General features: G+C 39.3%; 1 protein-coding gene across 4 annotated transcripts in view; it reads right to left on the bottom strand.

The window, feature by feature from the left end:
- The window catches only part of dync1li2 (dynein, cytoplasmic 1, light intermediate chain 2), a 42,922-nt gene that overhangs the window by 13,587 nt on the left and 16,087 nt on the right, over positions 1-13,248 (bottom strand). For all 4 annotated transcript variants that reach the window (XM_061887349.1, XM_061887351.1, XM_061887348.1 and 1 more), the window contains exons 5-11: positions 9,472-9,635; positions 4,687-4,780; positions 4,442-4,577; positions 4,201-4,312; positions 4,038-4,097; positions 1,954-1,998; positions 1,718-1,835 (exon numbers count right to left, since the gene is read on the bottom strand). In XM_061887349.1, the coding sequence (XP_061743333.1) occupies positions 1,718-1,835; positions 1,954-1,998; positions 4,038-4,097; positions 4,201-4,312; positions 4,442-4,577; positions 4,687-4,780; positions 9,472-9,635 (729 nt within the window). The remainder of the gene's footprint in view (positions 1-1,717; positions 1,836-1,953; positions 1,999-4,037; positions 4,098-4,200; positions 4,313-4,441; positions 4,578-4,686; positions 4,781-9,471; positions 9,636-13,248) is intronic.

The raw sequence follows: 13,248 nt of genomic DNA, 5'->3' as shown, positions 1-13,248 counted from the left end.
ATTCACCAGTGTGAGCGGCACCGGGGGCAAGGGTGAAGTGTCCTGCCCAAGGACACAACGGCAGCGATATGGATGTCAAGAGGTGGGGAGCGAACCTGCAACCCTCAGGTTTCTGGCACGGCCGCTCTACCCACTACGCCATGCCGCCCCAAAAAGCCCATAACGCTACTTATGTACATGTTGAACGGGTGGAGAAAGCAGCAAGACAATCGCTTCATTCCGAGACTATTTTATTTAGTCGCTGCTCCACCACTAAAGTATAGTAGAAGTCAAAGACATGCCCAGTAAGGATAATTTCAACCCAAATTTCAGAAGATGTGTTTTCATGTGCTACAATCCGAATGACTATCGGCACAAACCACCCGCCTCGATCGGAATTAAATTTTGATGCAAACGTGTGCGGTTCGGATCAGAATATTCCGAATGGCGGGTTTACATGAAGCCTTTTTTATTCCGGTTAGGCTTTTAATCCAATTAAACGTGTCCATGTGCACATAACTGGTAACAAAGTGGATAAAACTAACAATTACATTCCAAAAACCATCCATCCATCCATCTTCTTCCGCTTATCCGAGGTCGGGTCGCGGGGGCAACAGCCTAAGCAGGGAAACCCAGACTTCCCTTTCCCCAGCCACTTCGTTTAGCTCTTCCCGGGGGATCCCGAGGCGTTCCCAGGCCAGCCGGGAGACATAGTCTTCCCGACGTGTCCTGGGTCTTCCCCGTGGCCTCCTACCGGTTGGACGTGCCCTAAACACCTCCCTAGGGAGGTGTTCGGGTGGCATCCTGACCAGATTCCCAAACCACCTCATCTGGCTCCTCTCGATGTGAAGGAGCAGCGGCTTTACTTTGAGTTCCTCCCGGATGGCAGAGCTTCTCACCCTATCTCTAAGGGAGAGACCCAAACTCATTTGGGCCGCTTGTACCCGTGATCTTATCCTTTCGGTCATGACCCAAAGCTCATGACCATAAGTGAGGATGGGAACGTAGATCGACCGGTAAATTGAGAGCTTTGCCTTCCGGCTCAGCTCCTTCTTCACCACAACGGATCGGTACAACGTCCGCATTACTGAAGACGCCGCACCGATCCGCCTGTCGATCTCACCATCCACTCTTCCCTCACTCGTGAACAAGACTCCTACGTACTTGAACTCCTCCACTTGGGGCAGGGTCTCCTCCCCAACCAGGAGATGGCATTCCACCCTTTTCCGGGCGAGAACCATGGATTCCAAAAACCCTTGCTAAAATTATCCATCTTTCTCAAGGGCTTGTCCTCATTAGTGTCATGGCTAAGATGGACCTGCAGCAGAACACTTTGGGAGAGAGGCGGGCTACGTCCTGGAATGCTTGCCAGTCAATCCCAGGCCACATACCGATAAACAATCATTCACAGACACAATCACACCTAAGGACAATTTGGAGTCTCCATAAGAACCTAACATGCATAGTCTTGGAATGTGGAAGGAGAGGGAAAAAATTCGAACCCTTGATGTCCTGACTGTGGGCAACATGCTAATGACTACTGCACGTCACCATGTGGCCTAATCAATCTAAAATAAACATGTACATAGCACTCAAGGAATAATTAGTCCACATGTCAACTGTATTAAAAAAAAAAAAAGTGATTTAAGTGTTTGATGTTGCATCAAAGTCCACAAGTAAATCTGGAAACGTTTATATTGAGCATAAAATATAACAAATAGTAAAATATATAATTTACCTTTCATGTTGGCATCAGGCTTTTTGACAGCAGCCATGGGAGAGCCGCTGGTCAGGATGGGCTGGCCAGCACGTCCCGCAGGCCTTGGAGAACCTGATGCTGTCCGCCCAGGGGACTCCTTCAACACAGACATCGGAGAGACAGAATGTTAAAACTTGATTGAAGCTAGAATGGTCTACTAAGAGAGTCAAGGTGTGCAAATTTATCTTTGAAGAGTTTGAAGTGAATACACTTACGGTGGATCCTCTCGTTGGCGTGGCTGGCTGTTTGGCTAACAAAGACTGTAAAAAGAAGCGACAGGATAATTCAGTTGAGGTTCATTAAGAGATGATTTGTCACATGATTAAATTGTCACACCAGACCCGTCAACTCAAGCATTGGGGTCAAACCATACTTGCCAACCCTCCCAATTTTTGCGTGAGACTCCTGAATTTCAGTGCCCCTCCCGGGCAATCATTCTCCCGATTTCCAACAATATTGGGGGCGTGTCTTAAAGCCACTGCCTTTAGTGTCCCCTACAACCTGTCGTCACGACTGCTTTTCCACCATAACAAACAGCGTGTCGGCATAGTCACATAATGTAGGCAGCTTTTATAAACACACGAGTGAACACAAGGCATACTTGATCAACAGCCATACAGGTCACACTGAGGGTGGGCGTATAAACAACTTTAACCCTGTTACAAATATGCGCCACACTGTGAACCCACACCAAACAAGAATGACAAACACATTTTGGGAGAACATCCTCACCGTAACAAAAAGTAAACAACAGAACAAATACCCAGAAACCCTTGCAGCACTAACTCTTCCGGGACGCTACAATATACACCCCCGCTACCATCCAATCCCACCCCCCAAATCCCAATCACCCGAATTTGTAGGTGTCAAGGTTGGCAAGTATGGGTCAAACCATTTGGTTCTACATAAAAACACTGCTTCTCTGCCGAATGTTTGATATTTCATTTGATCTAATTTTGGTATTGACTTGGCTTTAGAGAATCATAAAAGAATATAGATTATTTTGATGTTATTTTTAAAGCGGATCTATCATAAACTCCGCCTTTAATGACTTATAAATGTTGTAATGTTGGATACTAGCATCAAAATCATAAAGTTCATGAATTGTGGCGTAGGCTTGGACGCAATTTTTTATGTCTCTGTTTGCGGGGATTTCAGGTCTGGATACATTCGGACATCACAGCGAGGACGACGTACTGATTTGGATATTAAGTAAAGCTTTCAGCGAGAGCGGGAGGAGTTTCTCATTCTCTGCTTCAAGTTATGAGAAATATCAAATAAAAAGGTAAGATAAAGTATTTTCACATAATTTTGGCACGTACGTAAACACCTTAACATGCTACATGCAGTGATATAAATGCTACTAAAAACAAGCTTTGTTTTGTGAAGGTGTACCAAATATTGTGATCGGGTAAATCTATGTTTATGAAGTTCATTGTGCCTGGAAAAAAAATTGTGGCGACAACTTCAAGAGATTTTAAACAGTGTAAATGTTTAAAGATAAATTATGATACTTTTGGAGAGGGGCTGGGTCATGGTTTCATTTGTATTCTGGGAACGTTTCGCAGGCAGACTCAAAAAGCAAGTTATAAATGTGAACGTGCAGCAAAATATGCACTGAAGCTTATCCCACACATTATCTAGACCTGAAAGAGGTGCTTTTAAATGTAGATTAAAATCATCATTGGTCCTTGACAAGTGTTTTAGTGTTGAGCCGTGAGCGCCACCTCGAGGTACACCAAAAAATATCTGCTTCTCAGCTGTGGTCCATATGGACCAGAGGTGTACGCAGGTGTACTACAATTTTCCACCACTTGCAGCAGTATTTACAGAAGACGTCTGTATCGCAGGTCATAGAAACGTTTCTAAAGCGCAAAAATTATGACTACAGTGGTGAAGCCGTATTTTTATTTGCACTTAAATTTTATTGACAGTTTAAGAAAACATATTATTTATCATTAATTTATCTGCGTAACTATTTAAATGTATTTCTCATCAGTGTTTTATGACACCCTTCTTTTTCAGTATATTTAATTGGTATTTATTTTGTAAGCAGCCTGACCTAAGCCTTTACAATCTTTGTCATTAGTACATGCTTTCCTATCATTTGACAAGGCTTATCCTGTATAACTCTGAGATATAGTTAGACATAATATAATTATTGAACACAATTAAAATGAAGAGTAGGATTACTATATCAGTATGATATTTGAATGGGCTTCTCTGTAGTGGAAAAAATGGGCCCCAAAGTCACAAAGGTGAAGAACCCCTGCTCGAGAAGTAGTAGTCATAAACATACCTGCTGCTTCATCAGGAAGACCTGCTCATCTTCAGCATTTATTTCTTTGTCATGAACCAGCTGGAACATAATAATGAAACACAGGAACAGCAATCAATGTCAATTACACACGGATAAAAAACTTATTTCACAGACTTTGGACAGCAGTTATCAATTGCCTTGCCTTTCGTATTGGAGGTTTAGTGATAAAATCTTCAAATGGATCTTCAGGTCTGACTGATGTAATGTTTTCGTGCAAAATGCAGATTTTCTTCTCATTATCCCATCCCGATGGACTACAAAACGTCATAGAAAGGTAAAAAAAATTTAACTCTAATGTGATTTATTAGATTTCATGAACACTAAGCATTTGAAGAAACGTATCATGTGAGAATGAAAAGACGTGTACTTTCAGCTTCACTCACATGAACACTGCATCCTTCTCCACAACTAGGGCTGGATTGGTAAAATGGAAGTCATACAACTTATGTACAATATATTTGTAAAGTAGATCCAGATTCTTTTCCTCCTTTACTGAGGTGTAGATGAGGCCAGCTCCATCTGTTTTGGTGGGTTAAGATACAAAGTAGGTTGAAGTAGAAGTTACAGGGTAAATGCTCTTATCGCTAAATGTCAAGGCCAACATTAACAGAACATGTTTAAAGGATACATTGTAAGCAAAATCGCCTGATGTGGGACTGGATGAAATCAAAGTGCTCTTCTCTGTAGTCGTGTTCCTTTTCCAATACGCTGATGGAGTCGCACTGGAGAGACAAGAATGTGTGAAAATATCAACAATACATGAATATATTCAATAAAATAATTAAGGAGGTAACAATATCAAAATCTTACAGTACGATATCCATCCATCCATTTCCTACCGTTTGTACCTTGATATCATGCAACAAAATATTATTGCGATACATGTCCCCCGCCCACAAAAAAGCTTGTGTGTAAAATGAAGTTGCAGGACTGGTTAGAATAAACACGCTTACTGTAATTCAACACAATCATGCTCAAATGTTCTAATCATTTTTTTACTAGGTAAATATGAGTATTTCTAAGTGCAAATTATTGTTCAGGAACAGCTAAATCTTTATTTATAATTGAATCACTTCCAGATGGATCTCTATTACAATCCCCAAAGAGGGCACTTTAAGTTGATGATTACTTCTATGTGTCAAAATCTTTATTTATAATTGAATCACTTGTTTATTTTTCAACAAGTTTTCAGTTATTTTTATATCTTTATTTTCCAAATAGTTAAAAAAAGACCACTACAAATGAGCAATATTTTGCACTGTTTTACAATTTAATAAATCATAAACTGATGACATAGTGCTGTATTTTACTTCTTTATCTCTTTTTTTCAACCTTAAATGCTATGCTCTGATTAGGGGGTACTTGAATTAAAAAAATGTTCACAGGGGGTACATCAGTGAAAAAAGGTTGAGAACCACTGCTCTACGGTGGTAATTTTTTAACCTGGAAAATGTTTCTCAGAAAAGGAAACTAACAACACAACTTACTACTGTAAATACCTCACTAACAGAGACAAGCGGTAGAAAAATAGATGAATGCAATAAGGATGTATCAAGTGGCTTTTTAGTTTACTCGTATTTCAAGCGTGGAACATTTTTTTCTTGGTGATTTACAGGAGTGCGGTGTGACGTGACAAGCTGGCAATGGTTCACTTCCTGTTTACCGCGTTCAACGCCCCCACCTTCCCATGTAGCGCAAAAGGATTCTGGGAGATGTAGTTTACTTACAGACTCTGCTAACTCTAATACACTCACAAAGTTATCGTTTGATACCTTTACATGTAATGGTAATATTGTGAAGACTTTGAAACAGAAATACTGCGGCATTTATGATAGTTACATCAAAGAAAATAATACATTTGAATCCACGTTTGTTCCACTGCACACTACTGATACTGAAAATTCCGTGTGGAGCGGTTTTTGTGTCTGCCGCAATATTAAGGCACAAATATTACTGAGGGCAATAATTCCTAAGAGCAGTAAGTCTATTTTCAAAAGGTACTTTTAAGTTCATGAAGGAGCGCGTACTACTTTCTATATTGACGTGTGAAAGAACAGCTTAACTGGTTTTAAGTAGTCATGTTTTTTTTCTTTCTCCAAACCAGTGCTAGAGATTTACCGACCACGTTGCCACACCCTCAGGGAAATGCTCTCAAATCTTCCGCTTGTAAGCTGATTTTATTTCTCAGGAACCCTTGTTGAGCTCATTCTGGCAAAGTTCTTTAGTGTCACATCACATTCCGCAGACGTGAAGATGTTATTGCAGTCCTTAAGAAGGATTTGGACGTCCTGCAGTCATCAGTGGCTTCTTGGTGGTGTACATGGATAATGACAAGAAATATAACTGACGTGTGTGATATAATTTCTGTGTGTTAGGCAATGCTTAAGCTACAGTGGAACCTCCACCAAGACTTTATTTAAGGGCAAATTACACAAAGGATCACACTGATCAATTGATGTCAGCATGTTGCCCTGTGGTCATATGAATATTTAGTCATGTGTATTTTTTTCCCTGATAAAGAGTAGAATTCTCTTGTGTGTACAGGGAAAAGAAAAGAGAAAGGGTCACATAAATATTTAAATATGGAGGAGAGGAAGCTGCGAAAACCAACAAAAAATACTTATCTCAAAAATAGAAATTCCTTTTACTACAACTGTCATGACAGAAGGGGGCCAAATGAAGCATTAAAAAAAAAAAGTATCATCTTGAACTGACTGCTATGATGATATGACTTACAGTATCTACAGAGATATTGGCTGTTGAGAATCGGTCTTGAAAAACACTGGCAGAAAAGTCATTCGCCCTTTAGTGGTTACACCAAGCATGTGAAGCTTTGCTGATACAACAAGGCGCTTTCATCAGACGTTGTTGCCCAGAGGCTAACCAGGACAGTATAAGGCAGCCTTTGAGTACAAGCAAGTCCATCAAAAAGCACAGCTTGCTTGCATAACAAAAAACTGGTACAAGGGGAAGGAACAGATTTCACATTGGCGAGTGAGTGACTGCTCTTGAGGATTCCAGGGCCCAGCAAAATCCAGCAATGGAAGAAGTTGCCAAGATAATAAAGAAGTATTTTGGCTAAACTCGGAGAGATGTGGCAGATGTTCCAGGAGAACCTTAAGAAAATCCTTTTGTGCAGTGCAGGGAAGCTGGGCATCACTAGGGATGTGACTAACTACGGGTGGTCAAACAAATTCACATCCAAATCACAATTTTAATTAATTTCTATTCTAAATCGATGCATAATTTCCAATAAACCAAAAAAAAACATTTTTTTGGCATTTTTTTTAAACATTTAACATTAAACAACTATAAATGACATTATTATTATTAGTAGTAGTACTGTTGCTTTTATACATTTCTGTTTTTCCTTTTTTTAGTATTGTATTTGTTTATCGTCTCAGTTGCTTTGTAAATTTCTAACTCAAGTAGGGTTATACAATACAACGGTACTAATAAAGTACCGTGGTACAAATTAATTAATAACGGTACTATAGTGCCTTTGAAAAATACCGATATTTCTTTTTTTCCATCCTAATGCTGCCATGCTGTGGTGACGTTGCTGAGCCGAGGTGCATGTGGAGTGTGTCAGCGTGCACACACTTACAGAACCCACAAGCAAAACAGGGAGGAAAGGAAAACTTTGAAATAAAACCAATTCTACTGCTTGATAAAACGGGTGCGTAAATTTGGGTCTCAAAACTATTGATCAAGGTGACGCTTTAAACACGAAAGCGCCACGTTGCAAGCAATACCACACCAAAGGTGGCAAGACTCTTTGGCAAGACCACCTGCGCTTCAAACTTAAGTAAACACTTAAATATATGCATAATTATTTGAAAGGTAATGTAGTTCATCAGCTCCCCAGCTGTGCACGTACTGATACGTAGACGCGCACACAGCTGCTTGGCTTGCCAAATGTTAGCGGAGTCCAACCCGCCCATGTAGCGCAAACTAATGCAAGTGAAATACTGAATATCATAAATTGCTGCAATTTGTGTTTTGTCTTTACCAATGAGTGTTTTACCTGCTACGTGTCCTATCTGTGTACTTGTAGCTATAGTATTGATTTTAGCATTCACTAATGATTTAATATGTCCTAAAGCTCAGACCAAGAGTGGCAACAATAATATCGAATAATTAATTTAAAACGTCAATAAATGATTCTATTCTAATTGACCTAATCCTAGATTGTGGCAAACTACATGTTATATATAAAATAGTACATTGTTAATTCAGTGTAACAAGAAAAACCTATGTGTTCATTAATGCCTTCCATTTTTTGTTTTAATCTTCTAAAATTGTTATTTGTTAAAGTACCAATGATTGTCACACACACACTAGGTGTGGTGAAATGTGTCCTCTGCATTTGACCCATCACTCTTGTTCACCCTCTGAGAGGTGAGGGGAGCAGTGGGCAGCAGCAGTGGCCACGCTTGGGAATAATTTTTTGTGATTTAACCCCCAATTCCAATCCTAAAGGCTGAGTGCCAAGCATGGAGGTAATGGGTCCCATTTTTTTAGTCTTTGGTATGACTCGGCCGGGGTTTGAACTCACTACTTACCGATCTCAGGGCGGACACTAACCACTTTAAGTGCGATAACAGCCATATGTTTAATGTATTGTAAGATTTTTTTGTAAAATGAAGCCAAAAACGACTTTTCTTGAAATCCCCTTTATTTTGATATCGAAAAGTATTGAAAGTATTTTGGTACCAGTACCAAAATGTTGGTATCGGGACAACTCTAATCCCAAGTATTATAAAACTGGGACTGGAAATAGGTTGCTGTATTTTTAATTAATAGATTAATTAACCTTTTGTGATTTTTGTAAATGCAATTTAAAAATACATTTTTAAAGACGTCTTTTAGGCCAACACTTTGCTCATAAGTCATACAGCAGCAGACATTAGGATCTTTTTCAACTTGTACACTACAACCCATTTTGAAAAGCTTTTATTACGGATTATATACCAAATAACGTAGTGCAAGAATTGTGCTGAATTGAGTATTAATTCTGAATCAAATAGTCACCCCAAGAATCAGAATCAAATCCTGAGGTGTCTAAAGATTTTCATCTGTAACTTTAACATTAGATTTAACCTTATTTCAGGTACTACTTGAAGACCTTTGGTGAAATGTCTAATTAATAAAAGCCTCAACCATGGGTTATGGTTTTATCACGAGCAGGACACTTACAATAAATGTCAGGGTTGCTTTCCAGGCCGGAAAACAACTATTGATGCCTAATGCAGTTGTAAAAAAACGCATTTACTAATTGTAATATGTAGCAGATATAAAGTTGTCCTTACTTCTGTGTGGTGAGACTACACAATAATAGGTTTTGACAAACAAATGTATCTTCAGACATCTATGAGTACTCATAGGCTGAGGATACAATACTGTAGCTTACCTTTGTGCAAACTATTAGCACTGGAATGCCCAGGTTGTGTGTGAGTGTATTGTCTCCAAGTGGTAGCACAACTGCCTCATCCTCCCCTGCTGTCATGGTCCGTCTCTGCGGAGAGGCCGGGGCGTCGTCCTCTGGTTCTGCGTACTCCTGGAACGCTTTCACCACTAACACACAGAGCGGGGAAAGAATTTGTGAACACATTACTGAAAGATCTAGTCCACAATGGAAAATGGAAAACGATGGTGCAGAAAACCTGAAGGTTTCATTAGACAGGCCATGATGGTCTTTATATGCAAGTGCATTATCTGGCTGAACCATGCTGACGGACAAACTGACAGGTGTCCATCTTTGCGGATGTTGAGATTTCTTTGTTATTTGTAAACATTTGTACATTTCTTGTTTACTTAAAACATGACCAAGCAGTGCATCCTTAAGTGTCTCTGCATCACTAAAATAGCCTTTTTTCAGGTGAAGTCACTACAAATCTTAGCTACTTTGCAAGATAACTTCATTTTCATGGTGTTTGGAAAACCGCTAGCAAACTATTAAGTTTTGAGATAAAATTGATACTGCATATTAATACGGTAATAAATATCACAATTAGGGATGCACCGATTAATCGGTAACCGAATATATTCGGCCGAATATGGCAAAAAAAGCCACATACGGCCTTCGGTGGAATGAGTTAAGAACAAGGCCGAATAGTGGCGTGTGACGCAATTTTTGGACGCAATCAACCAACGTGCAGTGACGTTGGGATATGTTGTGTACCTGTATAAGTGTATGAGGTTACAATGTTGTGTACCTGTATAAGTGTATGAGGTTACAAGCACACACTTATTGAGATTTAGTGGGGCCTCTGTTTACATTATTAGCCTGTTGTGTAGGCTACCTGTATAAGTGTATGAGGTTACAAGCACACACTTATTGACATTTAGTGGGGCCTCTGTTTACATTATTAGCCTGTTGTGTAGGCTACCTGTATAAGTGTATGAGGTTACAAGCACACACTTAATTGAGATTTACTTGAGCCTTCTGTTTACATTATTAGCATATCTACTGTGGCTAAGCAGACTTTTGCCAAAAGGACAATAATTCATTTGTTGTGGGTTTATCCACTTTAATGCACTTTATTTTTTTTTGGAATGCATGTTTTGTTTGAAGGCCTAATATAAATGAAAAACTTTGTGCTTTTTTTGAAAAGCAAAGGCCACTGGAATATTAAAAAAATGTCAATATTCAATAAAAAAATTACTTTATTTGAAAAACATGTCTAAATATTGATTCTAGGCTATTCATGCAATATTAAAAAATTTGGAAAAACTGCATTCATTATTCGGTATTCGGCCTTCGGCCAAGCGTTTAAATTTTATTCGGCTTCGGCCACAAATTTTCATTTCGGTGCATCCCTAATCACAATATATTATTGGGCAAATGTGTAAACAGTAGGGGTGTAACGATACGTATATTTGTATTGAACGTTTCGGTACGGGGGTTTCGGTTCGGTTCGGAGGTGTACCGAACGATTAGACATGCTAGCAGCTAGCAGGCTAGGACAACATGTTAAAGCCAGAGCTGGAAGACCCTCCTGCCTCGTTTAGATCTCCCGTTTGGGAACACTTTGGTTGCGCGATACAACAATGGAGGACTGAGGTTTGCCAACATTGTTCAGCAGCTGCTTCTGACAACACGTTAAAATGTGTTGCACCTTTCCTACTTCCGGCTCCCATAGTGTCTCCCTTGCGCGTACAAGCCTTCACTCTACCCAGCAGTGGGTCTCTATAGCTTCGGACTCCAGGGTAAATGAAGAGTCCGGCGATTAGTTGCAAATCGTGGCTTTATTGAGGTTTTGCACACAGCCAATCCAACAAAACACTAGCCACTCCTGCGCTCTACCGCTCCCTCACCTCGCTCGCCCGCACACTCACTGACGTCACATGCTGCCACATATTAAAAGGGCCACACACACACATACAGTACTCTCATAACACAGTGGTTCTCAACCTTTTTTCGGTGATGTACCCGCTGTGAACATGTATTTAATTCAAGTACCCCCTAATCAGAGCAAAGCATTTTTGGTTGAAAAAAAGAGATAAAGAAGTAAAATACAGCACTATGTCATCAGTTTCTGATTTATTAAATTGTATAACTGTGCACAATATTGCTCATTTGTAGTTGTCTTTCTTGAACTATTTGGAAAGAAAGATATAAAAATAACTAAAAACTTGTTGAAAAATAAACAAGTGATTCAATTATAAATAAAGATTTCTACACATAGAAGTAATCATCAACTTAAAGTGCCCTCTTTGGGGATTGTAATAGAGATCTATCTGGATTCATCAACTTAATTCTAAACATTTCTTCCAAAAATAGAAATCTTTAACATCAATATTTATGGAACATGTCTACAAAAAACGGCGGGCGGTGTTGATGAACGTGGACCCCGACTTAAACAAGTTGAAAAACCTGTCGGGGTGTTAGCATTTAGTGGTCAATTGTATGTACTGTACTGTGCAATCTACTAATAAAAGTCTCAATCAATCAATCAATCAATCAAAAAAAGCACTTTATATGTAGAAAGGTTTTGTTAAGAAACCACTCTGTGCCTTAACTTACTTAGTTTTATTCTATATATGTTATATATGTATTAACCCTGGCAATGGACCCTGTGTGTATATATGTGTTATGCCATTGTTTACAAATTTGGTAAATAAATAACCAAAAAATTTATATTTTGTTGTTTTCTTACTGTACCGAAAATGAACCAAACCGTGACCTCTAAACCAAGGTACGTACCGAACTGAAATTTTTGTGTACTGTTACACCCCTAGTAAACAGTATAAGTCAATTTTCAAGATCATTCAATTATTAGTTTTTTAAACAAACTATGATTGGCTTGGATTTAAATGATTAGTTCTTTACCCTTCCAGTCCTCCTGTGTTCATGCTCTTCCGCATTTTCTGCGTTTGTAAATAAAACGACAAACATTTTTTTTAATTTGCGGAAGTGCAAAATATTGTTTACATTCAAAAGCTCCAGCTTAGCAGTTAGCATGGCTTATTGAATCCTCCCACTGTGTGTAATGTGGCATGTTTAGCTAAACCTCGTCCTCCAGTGATACATGTAGGAAAGGTACTTTATGTGGTGAGGACTGCTGACTTACAAGCGGCTTTAAACTGTGGAGGGACATTATTTGCAAGGATGCTATGTTGCCTTGACACAACTTTGCGAAACACAGTGAGCAGATGTCATCAACATATGACAATAGTATTAAAATCCCTATCTGATAAATCTGCACCATTTATATCGTACTTTAAATTGTCTATACAGTATGGCACAGCCCATGCAAAAACATACATAGAAATATGGGACCCTTGTTTTGCAACTCCTGTTGGTAAAGACCTTTGTGTGTGTGTGTGTGTGTGTGTGTGTGTGTGTGTGTGTGTGCGCTTAAATGCAGGAAGCTTTGGCCTACTTCCTTAGGACCTTGGGAATGTAGCAAGGGAGAGGCCACAACATCAGATTAACTTGCACTTTGGAGCCAATCCTTGATTTTAAGTTGGGATTTAGTATATGGGGCAACATCTATGAAGGATGCCTCCTTGGTGCTTGAGAACATTTGTAGGAATATTTTACAAAACACAAACATTTGCTATTAACGTTGATAAACGGGATAGTGTAAACATGCATTGATCAATTTCCTTGCCTTGACCCTCACAGTCTCCAAGGCAGAAGAGCTGTTATACACATACTAGGCATGTAACGGTAAACGGTATA

The sequence above is a fragment of the Nerophis ophidion genome, linkage group LG25, assembly GCF_033978795.1.
Source record: "Nerophis ophidion isolate RoL-2023_Sa linkage group LG25, RoL_Noph_v1.0, whole genome shotgun sequence".
NCBI classification, from domain to species: domain Eukaryota; kingdom Metazoa; phylum Chordata; class Actinopteri; order Syngnathiformes; family Syngnathidae; genus Nerophis; species Nerophis ophidion.
The sequence above is the reverse complement of the archived record's forward strand: the minus strand, read 5'-3'. Positions and strand labels throughout refer to the sequence as shown.